Source organism: Dunckerocampus dactyliophorus, chromosome 10 (genome assembly GCF_027744805.1).
Source record: "Dunckerocampus dactyliophorus isolate RoL2022-P2 chromosome 10, RoL_Ddac_1.1, whole genome shotgun sequence".
NCBI classification, from domain to species: domain Eukaryota; kingdom Metazoa; phylum Chordata; class Actinopteri; order Syngnathiformes; family Syngnathidae; genus Dunckerocampus; species Dunckerocampus dactyliophorus.
The window spans coordinates 23641716-23663489 of NC_072828.1; the positions used below are offsets into that span (position 1 = coordinate 23641716).

A 21774-nucleotide genomic window follows, 5' to 3' on the forward strand; every position below is an offset into this window, starting at 1 on the left:
TGGTCCGTCTAAGACCTAACCTGTTACTCGATTAATCAAAAGAAAAAGCTTCAAATTAAATCGACTAAGAAAATAATTGTTAGTTGCAGCCCTACTTGACTAAATCAATACTTTCAAGCGAATATCCATAAAAATGTGTTATGCTCAAGTACTGTATGTGATGACCACGCATGAAGCACTGGTGGTTCTTGGAAGTGGGTCTCGTGTGGGGTCTCTGATATGACAGGCAGAAAGGATTCCTTAGTTGGAGGGGTGTGACAAAATGTAGTTTTTGGATGCATACAGCATAAAGCTAGTGATCAGGTGATTGTCAGACAGCAGCAGATGCTTTGGGGAGAGTTTCTTTTTAGTCTTTGAGGTGGTGGGTTGCAGCATCACAGAAAACACTGGAGCACGGCAGCTCCTTGAGGTGTGGAGAGGATCGATCTCTGTTAATGTCATATGGCACAGCACCCAGAGGCAGCAGCGTGGTGCTGATGACAGTGAAAAGCCTTGCCTTTGGCGGCTACATGCACGGTGCTGCTGAGCTGTGATTTGAAGTTCACATGCAAAGGCTGACAGACAGACAGCTCTCAGTCAGGCACTCCAATTTTCAGTCAGTCAGCCAGTCTTTCCACAGGGAAGACATAACATCTGTACCTGTTAAAAGCACACAGTAGTATATAGAGTCTCAAAATGATGGACAAAAATTCTACAATTCTTACAGTAAAATATAAAAATGGACTTGTGGTGAATTAAAAGTGTCTTTTGTGGAAAAATACAGCAGAAGTACAGAAGTGAGAGAGTACTACTTGAAATTCCGCATTTTCCACCCTTGGCTGGCATCCTTTAAATCCTAGGTTCCCAAAGTGGGGTACGGATACCCCTAGGGGTACGCAGATTGCCGTAGGGGGTACGTGAATAAAAATTAAAAACGGCTTGACTACATTTGCGCCGAGCACTGAGATATATGTAATGCGCTTGAACGCCTCATGTGAACAGTCACAGATGGTGACAGTGCAGAAGAAAGGTGACAGCATGAAGTTGTTCATTGTCCTGTGTGAGTTAGATAAACAAATAAGTAAGTTTGAAGGTGACGTGCATTAATAGTGTTTAATCTTGAAGGTTTTAAAAGATCATTTATATTGTGTGCTAAATGAGAGGCCGCACGGTGGCCGAGTGGTTAGCATGTTGGCCACACAGTCAGGAGCTCAGGTTCGAATGTCCGTTGGGCATCTCTGTGTGGAGTTTGCATGTTCTCCCCGTGCATGTTTCCTACATTCCCACATTCCAAAAACATGCATGTTAGGTTAACTGGCAACTCTAAATTGTCCATAGGTATGAATGTGAGTGTGAATGGTTGTCTATATGTGCCCTACGATTGTCTGGCGACCAAAGTCAGCTGGGATAGGCTCCAGCATACCTGTGCGACCCTAATGAGGATAAGCAGTATAGAAAATAGATGGATGGATGAAAGCTGGTCTTCTTACGTGGTGCTGTGACTAATTAGTACGTTTTCTGTTTGTTGACTGGATGCAATGACTAATGTTACAAAGCCCCCATTTTGCACGTTTAAGTAAATTTATGCTTTCACGAATAATATGCTGGCCCTAAAGCACGGCATGTGTGATTGAGACTTGTGTACGAATTTCTCCGACACTGCACAGACAGACGTGTATTTCCTATTCTTCCTTTCACCTCGTCCTCGTTCACAAATGTTAATGATGTTGCGTAAACGTGCGCACAGAAGTGAGGTTTGATCATGTTAGCTCTGTGATGCTGTGCATTTTGGCTTGGTGCATAATCTCGTCCTGTATGTGCTCATATGTCCGTTTGGCTCAGTAATAACTCTTGTATTGAATTCATTTCCTAATTGATTTCTGTCCGTTATGTCCCTTTGTTTTCATAGTTATTTATAATTATTACGTTGATGTGTAACATTAGTTGCATTGTACTCATTATTTCCATGTTTATGCAGACTAAAGCATAGCAAAAAAGCATAACGATGACAGTTCACCACATCTTACCACAGCTTCAATTCACCAAACAGAAGACAAACCTGCCGGAAGATATCTTACCCCTCTAAAACCCTCTCATTTTTAAATTCGTAGCCTATGTCTGCAGTTGAAAAACAAGACACGTGATTTTTTGATATAGTGACAGAATATACAATATATTTAATAACATATCAAAGAGGCCTCATTGTGTGGTTGAAGTTTTTGAAGTGTGCAGGAGTAGGGTGTACATGACTTTCAGTCAGATGTCTGAAGGGGTACGCGATTGAGTTTCAGAACCACTGCTTTAAAGCAAAATTCACCATTATTGGTCTTGACTTGACTTAATATCCATGGCTCTCTGTCCCGTGGGTGTCGATAAAGTTGTCCACAAATTTCATCCAATTGTCTTGGCAATGGTCTTGGTTTGCCACACGCTCTTCTGGCATCATTCTATGATCTCATCTAGGCATTCTTTCTTGGGTCTGCCAAGTTTGTTGTTGCCTTCAATGGTGCCAAAGTCTGCTGGTTTGACCAGTCTGTGGTCTGGCATTCTGCAGATGTGGCCAAAAAAGTTCAGCTTTCTCTGCATGACAGTCTGCACTATGTTTTTCTTTATGCCGTCCATCAGGCTTCCTCCACTGTGAATTTCTGTATTGCAGTGCACTGCACTGTAAGGGAGGTGTGGCAACAAAATCTGTGCTATGAACACACTGTACCTCTGTTCCACGTGGTGCAGTTACACAGGCATCAAAAAAGCACCCCTTCTAAGTCTGGAACTGTCTTACTGTTACGCTGTGCAGTTACAAAAAACATTTTTTACAGTTAATACAGTTTAATATGTTTAAACAGTAAACTAACTGAGCTTATCCAATGACTGACATGTTTTCAAAGCATCCTATGATCACACAGACTGTCCGTAAACAAACTGCGGTACTCCTAGTGATAAATGGTCTAAGACACTCACAAAAGCATCAAGATTGACCTATATTTTCTGTCCTGAAAAATAGGCCAAAGCCCAAATTAAGGGCCAGTAGGGCCACAACACGCATGTAAACGCCGTCATCTTCACAGTAATTGTGGGGTGTTAGGCAACATTGGAGTAGCCTTGCATGGAGAGACATACCCTGGAGGCATAGCTGTTGACATGTAAATAGTGAGGACAGAAGCTGAGATGACAGCACAGACAGCAGGCTTGTACCACTAGGTCTGCTTGACTTGGGTTTGGCCTTGGTGCCTAAATTAAGAGTCTGGATGTCAGAATACCAGTACTCATATCATGTCAATAAGTAGGTTGATTTTCTTAATTACCGATGGAAGATACATATCTGTCTTTCACATCATGCGGCGTACAGATCATTTTACATCAGCTTACATAGGTCAGAGAGGGTCACAATGTAAAATGAAACATTATCTTTTACTGTCTGTATAGTTTACAGCTTTTTCCATAGGTTCAAAAAGGAAATGTAACAAAAAACAGTGCAGTATGTACCCAACAGTACAGTTTGGTTAAATTACAATATTTTGTTTTTTGTTTTGTTAAAACCTTTTTAAGGTTACCGAGCAATGGAACTGTAACATACCGCTGTTTGGTACCAACGTCCTGAATTGACATTGAGCTACAGTACAGGCTTACACCTGGGTCCACCAGCAAATGGTGAAAAACCACGAGCAATCGATCCACCCATAAAAATGTCTATTTTGTCAATCAACATTTGCAAAAAAAAAAAAAAAAAAAACTGACTGTTATAATTATTCGATTAGATTAGACTTTCAACTTTAAGAGGTTTCAACAACGGAAAGGCTTCTTGAGACGTCATCTGTACATCTGTGAATTGTATTGTGACACCCCTAAAACTTACAGAAGATATGGGCAACACAAAGCGCTATTATTTCCTTATGATACTTATATAACCATACCATATAACCAGGATCGTGAGCCCATATCACAAGCTGTGGGTCAAATAATGTAGTCGTAGGACTCGTCTGATCCGTTTAAGACCTATGACTTGACATCTGTTGAACATGACACTGACAAAAGTCAACAGATTTGAGTATTTTTTATGAAACACAATTTGCACGACATGGCAAGATTAGCATCACTAGAGCACAATTAAAGCAGGAGCTGAACTAATCCACTTCATTTGTGGGTGAAACTAGGACAGATTGGTATTACATGCACAAGAACCAGCCAATCATTGTTCTAAAAGTGCAACTGATTGGTTGTGTGTGTTTGTGGGCGTGCGTGTATGTTTGTATTACAAATGCATATGCCATCTGCTGTGCTACGTATATTCCCGGTCCTCGACAGTTATCTCTTGACATACATGTGAAAAAGACTTTATACCTTCAGCTGGGCCCTCATTTAGCTTTTGCTTCATTGATTTCATGTTTTAACATTAATAATCCAACATCTACCCAGAGAATCTGAAGAATGCTCACAGGGGAATACATTTACTAAGGGCCATTAGCATGAACGCACACAAACAACAGCCTGTAACAACATCAACGCTGGGAAGCTGAGTGAGAGTGAAGGTGATGCAAAGAAATATTTCTGAATTCATCACAATCTGCGTATTTTAAATTATTGATCAAGCCCTACATTTCCCCACTTTTCCAGATGAAGAAGAGATGTCTATAAATATCCTGGAGCTGTGCTCGATGCCTAGTAGTCTTTCCGTGTTTTTTCAAGTCTAGCTGCTATTGTAAACAAGAATACAAAAATAGAAAAAATAAACACTGTTGGATATGGATAAAAACTATTACATTTGACATAATTTATTGATGCCCCATTCCCAAATACCTCACCTTTTGCTACATTGACTGCAGCAATCATCTCTTCTTCATCCAACCCAACCTCTGTTATTCCTGCCCACTGCTTCATGCTTTGGCCAATACACACTCTGAATTCTGATGAAACAACAAAGCTGTCCTGAGGGTGTTGGATGGTTTCTAAGTGTGCGCGCCAAAACCCGCATGTCACAAGGTCATACTGCACTAAAAGGGAAGCCTCCTCCTCCACTCTCCCCGTTGAACCAGTGCGCCCATGTGATAGATCAGATTAAAAACAGATTGGAAAAACTGGGCCTGGTTTGTGACTGTAAATATGTGTGAAAAGGATGATTGTAAAGCAGCACAAGACCAAAGTTTCTTACTAAAACTAACATGAACAGGCAATGATGGGGACCGACTGGACAACAACTAAGAGGAACAGTGCTGATAACTGAAACAAACCACGACATCCATTAAATAAGAAAGGTTGGAACTGGACCCAGCAAGCAGCAGGCTCAGACACAGTAGTGAATGGATGAGTGACTGAGAGCAGTGTGATACAAATGACAAGAACAAAAGAGCGATGTTGGAGAGCATGAGGATAAGCTACAGTACATAACAAAATTTACAAGGAACATAAACACTTGCACAATTCAACATGTAGTAAAAAACTAGTATGTACTAGTACTAGTAATCAATTAACAATTAGCAGCTTAGTCTCAATACATCAGCAGAAGTAAAGTAAACGTTCACAGTTCCTCTCATTCTGACTGTTTTCATGATAAATATTATTAAATCCAATACCGCTCTCCTTTCACAAACACACCTCGGCCCGCCTTCTTGTTGGGGTTTGCCTTTAATTGTGTAATTTGATGTCTGTTTTAGAATAATACTAATACATGGGAAATTAATTGATCGATAAGATATTTTTTGTTCAAAATACCACAATTAAGAGAATAAAATCAAGATGTAAATATCTTTCTCATAGAAATCTTTATAAAACAGTGTAAACTGAGTGTCCGGGTTTATGATATCGCAGGTGTATCCAATTTCCAGCACCATTAAAAGCTGCTTTGACAGAAAGAAAGAAAAAGAAAGTAGAGGTGAGCTATTTGTGTTTTATGTGACTGGCAACATTTCAAATTGTACTTTATTTACACAGCACATCGCCACTCAAACAGTGTGCTCATTGTATTTATGTTATTTTGTGCTCATTTGTCATTAACTACAGGCGTAATGTCTGAATTAAAGAGTTATAAAAATACTAAGAGTTGAAGCAAATATTCTTTGGTGAGCTAAACAAAATCAGAGCAGAGAGAGCAAAAGCAGAGGGCAGGGTTGTTAAATGACACTTAAAAAAAGTAAGTTAGCACGTACTCAATGAACGTGTCAGCCACTTCCCAGGTAGCTCTCCTGTGGGACAGAAACAAGCTTAGAAAGAAAAGCATTGCTTGTTTGCTTTAAAGACAAAATGTCACTGTGAAAAAATAAAAAAATAAAATAAAAAAGTCACATTTGGGGTCAGTGGTCCAGAGGCTACGTGGATAACTCTAGCTAGGAGCTGCCGCCAGAGAGACAGAAGAAAGTGCGAGTCAGGCAAAATGTGTAAACAAAGATGTTAGAAAAGTCGATCGAATGCGATTGAAACATAGTGATCACACACGCTGGCAACGATTGGCTTAGGACTGTGACAAGCTGTTGTCAATTTGACTCCACGTTTTACAGACTATTTTATACATAGTGCGTCCCTCGTCAACAAGTGTACTTTTATCTGGTCGCACATGCACAAGTAGATAAAAAATGTACTCGCAATGTCTCATACTCGAGTTGCAAAATGCAACCATTTCGTGGCAGTCTGGAGCCCTGCGCGAGTACCTCGGTTTGATGGTTTGACTCAAAGGAAACAAAGACAGGGATCACATCTTGCGCCTCTATAAATGAGCTAATTTCGTAAAGTCATCTGGATGAGTCAAACAGGAAAGGCATCAGGGTTGATAGATAAACAATGCGTGAGACCCAGGGGTCCCTTCGAGAGAGCAAGTGAAGGAGTGTGGCCTCTCTAATGACCAATCAACACCCTCCATGCTGCCCTGGCATCTGTTAATACTGCAAAGGCCTGTTATCAGAGTGCAATCCCGCCTTTAACTCAGCGAGTCAACGAGATCCAATCATGCAACGGAACCAGCAAGCTTAGGGTCAAGGACCAATTCTAACATTTTGCAGAATGTCAACATTCAACCTTTTCTAAAAGTTCTACTACATAAGAGTTTTGCTCTATGAATACGAAAGGTGAAAAAAGAAGGAGTGAAAACCTTAGAGGGGGGAAAAAAAATGGAACATCACAATGCTGCTGTAGGGTGCTACAGCACAGAAGGAGGCAGACTGATATCGAACTTGTGCTGAGACCTCAGTTACAGTTCGTAACTGGACAAAGTGAACTAAAACTAAATTAAGGATGCAAGATGGGTTTTTTCAAGCCAATACCAATACTGATAAATTCCTGCTTCTCAGACCGATACCGATTTGTCCTCACCAAACAAATATCATAAAATCACTACTATTAACAAAACATTTAAAGTTTGTCAGCTCAGAAGTACAGACCGTGGCTCCAAAGGGTTTACCAGCCAACAAAAGTCGGTATCTTCAACAATGGTAAAAGGCTGGTCACCCAGCACCATTGTTTCCATGACGAAATCACAGATCGCTTTAGCTCTCGAGTCATCTCTGGCAAACTTATTTACACTTTTCAAATGCTGCGATGATAGAAACAAGCCCCTATCCCCGAGCATCGTAGCTGTGCTGGCGTTTCAGGTGGCTGATAAGGTTTGATGTGTTGAAACTCAATGTTTTTGTCCCTTATCACGGAAAGTTTGCAGAGCATTTGGAGCACTTGGCAAAATGGCCTCTGAAACAGTGAGAAGTCCCATACAATCAACGCCATGTTTTGTTTTTTGTTTTTGTTTTTGTTTTTTTCAGTGAGCTCAGGGGAAGTTATAACAGGACATTTGTACTACGTCACAGAAAAGAAGCGCATGCTTGATTTGCTCACGCTAATCCACCAGAAGCACAGTACAGGTAATCTCGCCTCATTGGAGGGTTTTGTTTTTTGTTTGGTTTTGCTTTGTTTTAAAATCGGTTATCGCAGCTATTTTTAATGTTATCGGATATTCATCCGTATGATGTCATAATTACACTAATGTAGTCATTAACTGCTCGAATTGTCAGTGTGTGAATGGTCTCGAATGTGTCTGTCCTGTGACTGACTGGCGACCAGTTCAACAAGTAGTCCACTTTTCTCCTGTGTATGTAATAATAGCCAAGCGTCACTACACTGAGGAAGGACAATGTCACTCTTGTTCTTATCAGTTCACTTTTTAACTTCAACCTACATTATCTCTCACAAGCTTGAGACAGACTGTGTCAAAGGAAAGTGAAAGTAAAAAGCAAAGTGGACTCTGACATCATAAAATGCTCAGAAAGTGGAGAAATGCTGACCAACAATGGCTACATGCTTGGTCTAAGCCGCTCACCACCATCAAGGATAAAGATGGTATGCTTAAACATGTGAAAGGATCTGCTTCTGTGAAATGGACAGTGATAACTAATCAGCGTAGTGGTCTCATTATTGAGACTTCCTCCTCTCAATAAGCCTGTCTCTCCCTCTCTTGTAATGCCTCTTCCAGTGTGCAAGCCAACCGCAAGGACAAAAGTAAGGGGATCATAGCATCGACCCAGACAGTCCTATCACAGTTTAGGAGCAGAACTTGTATTGCCAAGACAACATATCTAATGCAGTTAATTGATTCCAGACCCGACTGTGATAAGTGAATTTTCCGCATAGTAGGATTCATAGTGAATGTTTTCATAGTGACAGCATAGAAAACCTGTTTATGACCTTCTAAATATGTTTTTTGAATATCATTAGAGCTCTTTAGACATAAAATAATACCCCTATAGTCACCTTGATACTCATATTCCCCAATATAGTAGACAAAATACGAGTAAGTAAGCCATTTAAGACATAAATATGACTCATGTTTGTGTGTTACTATAAGGCGACCTGAAAAAGAGGCTGACAGGAATTGACATCGAGGGATCAGTGTTGAGTTTCATCGTCTTTTTATCAGGAATTATTGTGCCGCATGAGGCGAGGTGGCCGGAGATTCCCACCCCTAATGGAATCCAACCTCACGGGAATTCACTCATCGTGGGCAGGTCTGGAACCAATTAACCGCAATAAACGAGGGACAACTGCATTGTACATACACATATGTACATCTTCAATGTATTTGAACAGTGACAGAATTTGATAAATGAGCAAAACACAACAACATAAAAAAATGAATCATACGGGTAGTAACTTGTAATGTTAGGTGACTGTGCTCCCTGAACTGTCCTCTGTGAGTTTTTAGAAAGAATAAATTGTCTCCCTAATTGCAGCATGAATGTAGTTGTAAAACCGATATGCTGATCTCTTAAGTTTATTGCTTTGTTACTCAAAACAATCTGGCTCGAGGGAGTGGGCGAGGACAGGTAGCATCTGTCCCCACCTACTGCCTTGGCAGCTTTTGCATCATCTGCTAGCTTTGGCAGCATCTTGGAAGCACATCAATATGGCTTCATGTAGCCAGAACCGCTAGTAGCTAGCATGCCAGTCACGCTCTCAGGCAACACTCACACACAGCCTGAGCATGCACAGAGCACTGAGCCAAGAGAGCTAAGCACAACTGAGCTCGCCTTGAACAGGGAGGCCAAGTCTCCCTGGACCTGCACAGGGGGGAAAGGGCCGGTGTCTTGTCATCTATTCACACATGCGTGGTTAGAAGTGCAGAGCAAAGTCCTCACATGTAAACCACTGCCATTGCTTTGAGCTTTATTTTCATGTGTTTCCCCCTAGAACCTCTTAAGCTGATGGATACACAATATCCTAGCAAGACAATTCTTTAGTCTGGAGAATTCCTTTTGATAAGTTCACCAGAAATCTATTGCAATTTGTATTGCCGCAAAGACAAAAAAAAAAAAATGCACTGCTGGGACAGATGGGAAAGGATCAAACACACCCATAGGAGTTACCAGGAACAAAATATCCTAAATGGCACACATAAAGCCCCTCGCATGAACAAATGAATTGCTATTTCCACAGTAAAAGTGAAAATAGGTTGGACTGTAAAGGTTATGCATCATTACGTACAAAGCCTATAGCATTCAAAGTGGTTCAATAGCCTTGTTGGCATAACATCAGAGACCCTCACAAGTCTCACGAGACCCTCCTACACAGTCAGTCTGTCCAATGTAAACACCAAACAACAGATCGTTTTAGTGGAATCACTTTGGGCGGCCATTTACATGACGCAGTTTCATGTGAAAAACAGTTTAGGCCATGGGGCCTGAAAATATATATACCTACGGTGTAGTAATTTTTATAAAATGCTGTGTAAGAACTGAAACTAGTCATCTGTGAAAACAGAGCATGCATATTAATTGCACAATGAATTCATGACCAAAGCAGCACAGTGCTTATCAAATGCTTCTCCAGCAAAGTCTACATTAATTGCACTTAAACATATGCTGGGAAGAACCAATACAAGTAACCTTTAATATTGTGTATCATTTATTTATTATGGTTGCCGCTGCCACGTTTGTGTAGTTGTCTATCTATTTAAAGGGCGTGTGTGCGTAACGGCAGTTTCAAGTGCCCAGTTATGTACAACAGATACTGGATATGGGTCATGAAAATACATGTACAGTCATAATACATGTAGACAGTCATAAAAAAAAAAATAGGTTGGCAGCACGAAATTGGGAACTTAGAGACATGCCAATCTTGAAAAAAATGTGTGGGTAATTTGTGGGTACTCCCCCACACCACTTTGTTATTGTTATTTATTTGTATTTTTTTATTTATTTCTTTGTATTTTTTTTATTTTGTAAAAAGGCAGAAAAAATGTTATCAGTCAAACTGTCCTGTGCAGTCTGTTCTGCACTCGATCGTTCCATGACATCAAGAACCTAAACAAAGAACGTTTTGGGTGCAGGCAATTCTCATTGGGTAACTACTTATGTATTCGCTGTTCACGCTCTGTGATTGGCTAAAACACTGATCACCTATTGATACAAAATAACAGATGTGTTTGTAAAGTACAGTATAAGCAGAAATGGGGGGATTTGGTCATTGAGGAAGCAGTTTGTTGAAGAGCAGCAGCTTCCATATTTTCACTTCAGCTTCACTGATTCTAATTGAGGAAAGCCACATTTTAACATTGTGTGCTTGTTGCACTGCAACTATGGCTGTAACGCCTGTCATTTATTTCAATTCTGCATATTTCTGGATGTGTCAGAGGACTCTATTGAAGTCATAAGGAACAAAACAAGGGTTGCTCTTTTAGATACGTATATTGAGATACTGTATATTCATTTCAAAATAATGTCATCAATTTTCTGTTACCAATAATCAAAAAGTGATACTGGATGCAGAACACAATTATACATCAGTATTGATAGCAAATATTTTTGTGTTAACTTTATAGTAAGTGAGCTGGGGTGTCTTGCGACATTAAAACGTGACGAGATTTCTCATTCAAACAAAAAGTCTTGCAATAATAAATAATACAAAAATAAATGAATCACACAATAACAGCAAGAGAGTTCACCCTGTGCATTTGGTTCAGCGCTTAGACCAGTCACAGAACAACGGCGAACAGAGTGAGACCTATTGCCAGCCATACAGTCACGGTGTCTCCGTGGTGGAGGTGGGGCCGCTAGCTTACACACAGCAAAAAGAGTGGAGCCTCGCGAGGAGCAATTTCAAGGTAATTTAGTAGAAATTAGGAGGGAGGAAAAAGATGCTTCCAAATCCAAATGCCATAGCCCCTGTGTGGGAATATAAATCATGAGCAAGATGAGCCCATCAACACGAACAAGCCGGTATGCCGAATTTATTCGAAAGTGGTAGCAACATACTGTAAAAGGCAACAAAAAGGCAGAGCCTTCGTCCTGACAGTCATCACTCACCAAGACGTTTGGTTGGCAAAGTTAATAAAACAGAATAGCGCAAAATGGTGTGCGCTCACAGAAAATCATCGTAAAAAAATGAAGTTGACGGGCCAGCATTTCAAGAAATGCTGCAAATGTTTGACAAATGTTTAATTTATTATTATATTATATATTATCTCGGGCTGTCAAATGATTTAAAATTTTAATCAAATTAATCACAGTTTTCAAATTAATTAATCATGATTAATCACCATTTGCAACATTGTGTGAATGTGCCCTTTTTACCGTATTTTATGAACAAAAAGATAAATGACAGGACATACTTTGATATATTTGTATGTCTTAACAGTTCCAAATAAACTGAAAATTTAACTCATGCTAAAAGATACCACACATGTCTGAAAATCTAGCAGCAGAACATTATAACCATGTTATTATGAGCCATGAGGGGGTTGCGTTTGAATACCAAGACCACTATGTCATTTAGTGGTGAATTCACTGTTTTTGAGTGTAGATGTATTTTCTGGGATTTTCAAGCATACTTAATGTGTGTGGTCAGACTACCCACTCACTGTTTTTCTTTGTCTTTCTGTTTATTTAGACCACACATACACGCATAATGAAGATGACGTTGTGATTTTCGGAATGCCCCTGAATGCACCTCATTGTCATCCAGTGACAATGAGGAAGTGTCGTTGTGAGGAGGGTTTGAGATGTTCCGAGGAGGACTAGAGACATGTTTGTGAGTTGGAGATACGTGTATGTTACATACATACATACATACATACATACATACATACATACATGTATGTTGAGATTTCACTGCTGTCGATGTGTTCAGGTCAGAATAAAGTTACAAAAGAACATCAGACTGTATGGGGACGCGATTGTGCCTTCATCTGCTGTCATAACAGAGCTTGACATGCTGCGCATGGGTTAGTTATGCTAAAATGTTAACGTCAGTAACGCACTAATTTTGACAACCCTAATATTATCATAACAGTGGTTTATTTGGTCTCCAAAAAAATGTTTAGCGTCAATTTGTGGAATAAACATTTCAAAACTCAGCTGCATTGTTTTGTGACTCGGTTAAATAAAAAAAATCAGTTCAATTAAAAAAAGTTTGTTTGTCCACTCATATATTTTCATCGGACCTTTCTTAAAATGTATGTTAAAAATTCATCTGGTCTCGTTCTCATGGACCCAATCTCGTTTATGAGTGGGCAATCTATTTTAAGCTCACCACAGGCCAGCGAGAAACAACTTTGAAATACAAACAGTCTTGTATAAAATAACAGTCAGTCTTGCAGAACTGCCTGCTAACATGCGAGTGTTACTGGCAAGCACAGTTCTGATTATAGAAGGTGTGAAAGCCAGTTAACACAGGAAGTAGACGGACAAGCACATTGACCATCTTTAAAGACTGAGTTTCACTAGACAACTTTGTACAGCAGTTGTGTCGTTTGATGTTGACTTGTTCATCAGACTGTTCTCGTGTGATGGTGTCACCCATGGATCTAGTTTCAGGGCCTGCGTGACCAGGATGCGGTGAGAGTGGCAAAACAGTGTGTGCAACATCAGCAAAAACCACATAAGCGTTCCATGACTCAGGCAAGACTCCTTCTTGGTCCCTTTTAAGTATGTTATCATAACCTGGACTTGTATCCCTTGAAAAGGTTACAGAAAAACTAAACTACAGACCAAATTAAAACTAAAATTTTACTTATCTTCCATTAACTGGAGGAAGACACATGACAACAACAGACGACTACAGTGTATCTCTCGGTATCATGTTAAGTGGATTATACTGTACAGTTGTTTATTATCATGTGAGGTGAGGTCATGGGGAGACGTTAGACTACTGTACGTATAAAAATGAAGTGGTTCCTTTTGGCGAAAGAAGCTGTGAGAAAAAGTTTCACATCATGGCCAAAGCCTGTCTGGATATGACTCACAGATTTAACCCTTTGTGCTTATGTGCTTATCTACACAAAGATTAGCCAGATAGTTATCAGAACCGATTTGTAAACTTAAAAACCACTCAATAAACGACATCTAGATCGTGAAAAACCACCCCAAGTACAGGTACATTTTTATATGCAATCACCTCACAGCCTTCGGCCAAATGACTGAGCTGAATGCATACGTTTGGCCTGACCCTGCATTGGTGTGCAAACACTGCTGTGTAGCTGTGCTCCAGGGAGCACGAGTCCGGATATGAGCCTGACCCTGAATCATACGTGGAGGAAGTTGGTTATTACAGCACAGGCTCATGGTTTATGAGTTTGCTTTAAAATCCAATATGAGAACTACATCCAAGGACAACTTTAAGCCTACTCTCGACTTTTGCAAGGCAGCTGCACAACTGTCTACATAACACCTCCTTAACGTCAAAACTAAGCACACAAAATAAGACAGCTGGTGTAATGCGCAGTGAAAATGTTTGTGTATGATATTTGACTTATGGGTGAACTGGGTACTTATTATAATATTACTTACTATTATAATATATGAGTACTTTTATTTCCAATATTCAGAAATGCTTAGATATAATGTTGGCAGCATTCCCTTTCCAGGCTTGCCTAACCACCTTTTGTCCTGGCTATGACCGGTGGAATGTTTGACCACTGCAAATAGCACAACAGTTAATACAACTTGCTGACCCAAGCGTGATCTTTCCAAAACAATCTTTGGGGGGGTCAGAGTGCGCCGAGAAAGGCCGCGGCTAGTTATCTTACAAGCAGCGAAGAGCAGACGGGGAAAACAGTCACACACACGGAGAATGCATAAGCGCCAATATGTAACTCAAGCAATAAACATCTCTGTCGTTACACAATTTTCAACTGACCTCCACTTGACCTCGCTTTCTAAATAAAGACACCCAGGCAGCATGCAAATGTATTTTAGTTATTTAGTGTGGTTGCTTCGAATAACTGTCAAGTCCTCGTGGTGCACACGACTGCCAACATTACAACAACAACCTGACTGCAGTATTACAATGACTGTAATTACTCCAGAAACAGTTATTTTCCAACCCCAAAGCACACATTTAGACTTAAATACAGCCTAGTTAATTGCCGAGTCAGTCATTCTACCTAAGCCCCCAAATGATTAGGTGAATCCTACTTGTATCTTATGGCATACTGTTTTCTTTAGTACAGTAGTTCTCAAATGGGGGTTCTAGTTAGGAATGTGACCCAATATTATCCAGTATCGGTATCAGGTTCCGATACCACCTGCTAAGATTTCTGATCCATGAGCCACTTCTGTGTTTTAATGTTGTCAACTTGTTGTTGCCAGCAAACGAAGCTGCAAGAATATCAGCAAATGTAGCCAGAAGAGTATCAGCGAAAAATATGCACTGCAGCCGTCCTGCTCACTCGCACAAGCGCTCTGCTTGACACGTTCGGATCCTTCGTCCTTGGTTATTGGCCAATACCGATATCAATCTGATATCAGCACAAATCAGACATACTTTTATTACTTATTTCGTATGTTGGCAAAAGCTTAATCAAGTGATATTACTCAAATACAGAAGAATAATCAGCAATAATAAGTATGAGAAAAACTGACCCATTTACTTTTTTAATCATCTGGGGTATAGTTTTATCCACAATGCAGTGGCGGCTTGGCATAATATAGCGAGGTTCGAGGTGCTCAATTAAGCGTTTAAACTTGAATTTACTCACCACCGACAGGGGTAGTCATCTTTTCTGTTATAGCTAATGACTTCTTGTCATCCTGTGGGAGTTTCCCATGTAACGCTGCCTCAAACTTATTAAACTTCCCCGGTTCTGTGCCACCACAAAAAAATGCCATTTCCGACTTTAACAAAAAATACACATGGCCGACGTCACTCCTACTCCATGCTTAACACTTTAGCACACACTGTTGTTGTGATCACCTGGGTTCTATCCAGCCGCTGCTGGATAGACGTCCTGTGGTGGAGTCTGGAATCGACTGCTTGTATGGGAGTGCCAAAATCAGAGATTTTAGATGCATGCCGATATAATACTATACTCTTTTTTTTTGTGTGTGTTGATATCGGCCTGATATCAGATGTAAATATTGGATCGGAACACCCCTACTTCTGGGTTGCTACAATATCATCCTTGCCTGTAGAGAGGAGTTTATGACTGCCTCATATAACATCAGCAATAATTACAAATGTAGCCACCGGACGTTATGTGCGATGATCAGATTTCTGTGTTGTCCAACTGTCTGTGAAGCCGTGTGTGTGGGTTTGGGTTTATTATAACAGAGCGAGACAGAATGTAACAAAAAAAAATCCAGAAAATACAATATTAAATAAAGCTCATAAATAAGTATGTATTTGCAACTAAGACCACATACTTACTATAACCCCAAAAGGGAGCACTTTAAGTTGATAAATATTTTATGTACACAACACTTTTTTGTATATAATTACTTTGCACACATATTTGTATATAATAAAAAAATGTTATATGCATTTTTATTTCCAAATGTTTCAGACAAGCACATTCCAGATAATAACTGTTTTGGAGGGTAATAAATCAGATGCTGATACTTTTCTCTGGTCTGGGTGTACTTTGCTCAAAGAAATATCATAAGAAGATGACACCCACATAAACTCACATCAAACCATGTACATGTTTATTACACATCAAAAAGTTGTACTGTTCTATTGTAGAACCTTTGCTTTCATAAATGCTGTAGTATCACAGTATTACTTCCCATTCCTATTAATTCATTTGTTTAACATGCCCTTGTATTCTTCACAGTGGAGTGGAACTTAATTATGTTGTCTTTGCAGCCCCATGTACTAACTATGACAATTGTGTGCCTTCCGAGTGATTACATTGATATTTAGATCGTGAACATGTTTTCACAATAGTAAATAAAGTTTTTGAAAGTACAGACAGTAGCAAAGGCAGATAAAATAAAAGAAAATAAAATTGCCAGCCCTATGCCAGCACCAGGAACAGAGTCTGGCAAGTTTTAACCACATAATCAGGTCAGAGACAACAAAAGGAGATTATCACTTACAATAATGACAGCACTTACCCTCATTTTTCGATACTGGAGATGTCACTTGCAAGATCAGATCAAAAGTTCTCTCTGGGTTGTCCCTAAAATCGAGAGTGGTGGTCATAGCTTGTTGAAATCTTTATTAAAACATCCAAGTTGATCGATTAATCGTGCCTTAGAGGTCAACTTGTAGCTGCAAAGTGAAGCAGTGCACTTATCTTGCTCCAGCCGATAACGCAAGGCTATTCTGACATGATATTGACACAGTAAATTATGTAAGATAACACATCTGAGCGGACATAGGGCACATGTTGTCATGTCTTATATAGGTTAGCAGTGTGCTAACAAGCAGATAGAGCAGCTGAATGACCCAAAAAGCTGTCGAGCCAGCTGGCCTGTCTGTTAAATCCACTACCGGGGATGGCTCACAATACCACTAGCTTGTCTTCTTCTTGCGTGTAAACGTTATCACACATTAGAACATTGTATATTGCTTACTTGATTCTGCTGTCCATGTTTTAGCTACCGCATCGCGACAGGTCCGTGCTGTCTGTCGGCGGGTTTTGCTACTCCGCTATCCGACGATGTCCCCCGCCTCCTCGTCGTGGTCCTGGTCCCTGGGCCCGTTCCTCTGGCTTATTTGGCACCGTCAAAAAGCCGCCACATGCTCCAGACGTAGCGTAACGTTTACTAATCCGTCCGTTAACGTTGGCTCAGTCCCAGGCGAGTAGCACGGTTGTTATTTCCCACAACAAACATCACTCCAGGAAGTGCTGTCAGACCGTCAGTGACGTCATCACGTTTGCGCGGCACCTTGCTGCGCCAGCAAGCGTCGAGTCTGCCTCTATATACACATACACAAAAACCATGAGTAATACGGAATATTTGTAAAAACACAAATTAGTTATTAATACATTACACTTATTGCATTTTTTATTCTTTTAGTAAAAAAAATGATTGGACATTTTCCTATTAATTCATTAGCGGGGAGCAGTGATTCCTAAAATACAGTGGCGATAGGGCAACCCAGGGCCGCCAAAGGGTGAAAGTTAGGACAATTCCAAGGGCCCCTGACTGATAGGGGCCCCAATAAAACGGTAAAATAATTTTGCTATCTGGTTGTGATTTTTTTAAATATAGTGAGAAAACGATTAAAATAATCTGTTGTATTTGGTATTAACAGTTAAATATCCACATTGACCAAACGTATGCTTCCATATTGACTGACCACCCCCCCCCCCACACACACACACACACACACATGAAATGGTTTGGTCCACGACAACCTTCACCGTGCTTCAAAGCTGCAGCTTGTTGCCTGTCAGTCGCTGTTGAAGCAGTGTAGACTGAAACTGTGCTACCAGTGCCTAGTAAAAATAAAGCTTGGGAGTCAAAAAAAGAAAGACAAAAAGGTGAGCGAAAAGAGGCAAACGAAATATGGGACACTTTTTTTGTAGCCTCCCAGTCTGTGTGTTGTGGAAACTAGTTTAATGTCTATAATGAAATAAGCTAGCAGAGTGTTAGCATGTTGTGTTAGCCTACATCTCACTCCTTTTTTACAAACATTTAATCAGCGCAGGTACGTAAATGCTTAGCATGTATTATTAAATCAGCTGTCCCTCCCCACTTTTACCAGATTTAACTAGTCAGCATGAGTCAGCAGCAGCCCTGTCTCCCCATAACTTTACCCCTCCATTTACCTCTCCCAGTGAAGACGGTGAGCAACACTGTGTTAAGTTAATGTACTGTATATGTAAGTCTTTCATAAACGTTTAAAAAAAATTGCAGTTAAAAGTTCAAATGACAGTGCAACACGTTTAAAAAAAATTGCAGTTAAAAGTTCAAATGACAGTGCAACGGGGGGCCTGAATGCACGCAAACCGAGGCAAAATTGATTATAGTGATATTGAAAACAAAAAATTTTGTCTCCAAAAGCATATCTTAGAAAAGAGCCTGACAATCAGTGTCTTCTTTTTATGGTGATGTTATTTACTCAACTGCAGAGAGTACTAGGTATCTCTTTGAAAGAGCAGTCTATTTGAGAGGAGATCTTTTCTTTGTACAAAAGTTACTTTCGTCCATAATTCTGCTAATTGAGCAGCTAGGTTGAAACAAACAAGGCTTCGACAAAGCTATGGTTGTAAGACAAGAAAGGATTTAGCTCTCCAAAGGGGTAAACAAACCACAAGCTAGTTTGAAGCACTTGATAAGTTATTAAGATATTGATTAAGATGTGTGCCCTTGCTGCAGAGCTGTAAGACCATGCTAATGTGTATTTTGTTTGCTGCATGTTTTATTATGGTGGCGTGGTGGAGTAGTGGTTTTCTCCAGGTAGATTGCCCAGTGATGTGAATGTGACTGTGAATGGTTGTTTGTGATGGACAGGTGACCAGTCCAGGTTGTACCCCACCTCTTGCCCAAAGTCAGCTGGATTAGGCTCCATCTTACCTGCGACCTTAATGAGGACAAGCGCTATAGAAAATGGATGGATTCAATGAAATGGATTTAAGTAAACAAAAATTAAAAGTCAATAAAACATGATATAGACTTGAGAGACCTGCATTACGTGATAATGTTCATAATGTCTGAATCATGTTAGCTTTATGTTCTTTGTGCTTCGCAATTGTGAGGGTAAGTTGGAACCCGCTAGTCCGGCTTTCAAGCAGCTCTCTTCATATCCGTCTCATTTCTATTCCACTATATAGCTTAGCTTTTAGGCATTTGTGTTTTCTTTCATGGTCTCAAACTATGACGCACTGATGTAAACTATCTATTTGTCAAGAGACTCAACTTACTTATTTGTCAAGGGACCAACTCCCTTAAGTCAAACCTGCTGGCAGAATCAATTGCTATTCTGACACGTCGATTTCCATCTTGGGGGAGATTTACATCTCTGCCTGAATGTTGTCTTTCTTTTCAGAAACCAACCGATCTCAGAGGAGCACAAATTCTGCTTAGGCTTTACTTTACCTTTTCGTGTTTACAGCGAGTCACATGTTCAAGCAGTATTTGTTTGATGGTAAATTGAAATTGAATCTTGGATGTGCTACTCTTTTCTCTCCAGAGAATGTGTCTGGATCACAGCCAGATTCCTACAGGCTGACTAGAAGATAATTAAGTGGCAGCAAAATGAAGCATACGGTTTCAGGCAACGGGATGTGTTTAGAATGATAGCACCGCTATTGCGTAAAAATCAGTTACACGCACACGCACACACACTACAAAGAATCTGGTGAGGTTTCACATTTCAAGGAACTGTGAACGGTTGCAGATCATGTTTATTTAAAGGAACCCAAGGACAATTGTGAAGACACATTGTGATGATCAGGAAATACAACTCTGGTGTGAATTGGTTCTAAATGTTGACCAAGCACATGACACATCTTGCTTGATTAAAACTGTAGAATAAGCAGTCAACGCCAAGTACAGCCTGCAGCAAAGTCAACATAATTGCAGCCACAGCTGCATTGTAAGTCTGCCTTTTCTTACGTTCACCTGGCTGTTTCCTACACTGCAAAATGAATAACTCGATATGGGAAAGACTATACAGTAGATCTCCACTAATAGTGGACACGCCCATAAAAATGCCTATTTTTCATACCCAAAGCCAGACATAGGCCAACTATGGCCTAGGTGCCATATACGGTCCGTTAAGCTTTTTAATTCAATGTTGTTTCCAAATTATTTTTTTAAACCTTTAACATTTAAGCTATAGCCAGAAATATGATTTGCTATGCTAACATTTTTTTCAAACTTGCTGGCAGCAAATGGCAAGTATGTTGCTGTAGTATATTGTACAGTATCCATCCATCTTCTATGCCGCTTATCCTAATTAGGGTCGCGGGGGCATGCTGGAGCCTATCCCAGCTGACTTCGGGGTACACCCTGGACTGGTCGCCAGCCAGTCGCAGGGCACATATAGACTCACACTCACATTCATACCTATGGACAATTTAGAGTCTCCAATTAACCTAACATGTATGTTTTTAGAATGTGGGAGGAAACCAGAGTACCCGGAGGAAACCCACGCATGCACGGGGAGAACATGCAAACTCCACACAGAAATGCCCAACGGAGATTCGTACCCAGGTCTTCTCGATCTCCTTACTGTGTGGCCAACATGCTAACCACTCACACACTGTTTACCGGTGTTTACCAAATAAAATACCAAAATTTTGTCATTTGAAAAAAATTCTCCCCACATTCTTACATCACTTTCCAGCACTCTGGAGCTCACAGAAATGTAAGCCACATCCTTGTTTGTTCTGAAACCTGATTGGACGTAAACAGATGCATTCAGTGAACTCGATTCTGTGGGAAAATGTAGTGTCTTGCTGGAAGTGACATAACAACGGTCACGTTAGTTGAATACTTCCAATGGGGAAATATTTTACTCAACACACTCGGTGAATATCTCAAGTATTTTGAAGTCATCAGACTAAAGTCTGAGTCCAGGCCTGAGTCACTGATGTCAAAGTACAAGTGGAGTTGCAAGTTTTTGATGATATTGTCAAGCTGAGTCCAAAGTCCACACTTCTGGCATGCAGTAATGCAAAGCAAGTTCCAGATGTTTAAAGTGCTCCTGAAATACAAGTTAAATGGTAAAATGTAGAGGTCCTCAACATCACTGAATGATCATAAAAATGAGCGATAGAAGGGATGAAATCTGAGTCACGGTCTAGCCTTTACTGATCATCCGTGCTTCCGTCTCCTGTGGAGTAGTCGCCATTGGCCTCTACAGCAGCTACCGGCTGTACGCGACTCCCGACTAGCAGTCTGAGACATGGCAGGCGATCCTCCAATGCATCTACATAATCCACACTGCTTGCCTGTTGTAATTCCAGTAACGACTTTCGATCACGCATTAATTTATATTAATCTCACTGTGATTATGCCTTATCATATCCCAAATTAAATAGGTGGTGATCCACTGTATACTGTATGTTGCATTCGATTTTCCCCTAAGGTGAACATGTTTGCAGGTTCTTATTTGTATTAAAATTGTCTGAGGGTAAATGAACCTCAC

The 21774-nt window shown here is 40.3% G+C and overlaps 1 protein-coding gene across 3 annotated transcripts in view; it reads right to left on the reverse strand.

The window, feature by feature from the left end:
* Positions 1-17535, reverse strand: part of dennd1b (DENN/MADD domain containing 1B) — a 154378-nt gene extending 136843 nt beyond the window's left edge. For all 3 annotated transcript variants that reach the window (XM_054789327.1, XM_054789329.1, XM_054789330.1), the window contains exons 1-2: positions 17247-17535; positions 16785-16849 (exon numbers count right to left, since the gene is read on the reverse strand). In XM_054789327.1, the coding sequence (XP_054645302.1) occupies positions 16785-16849; positions 17247-17263 (82 nt within the window). In that variant the 5' untranslated portion in view covers positions 17264-17535. The remainder of the gene's footprint in view (positions 1-16784; positions 16850-17246) is intronic.
* Positions 17536-21774: the final 4239 nt, after the last annotated feature.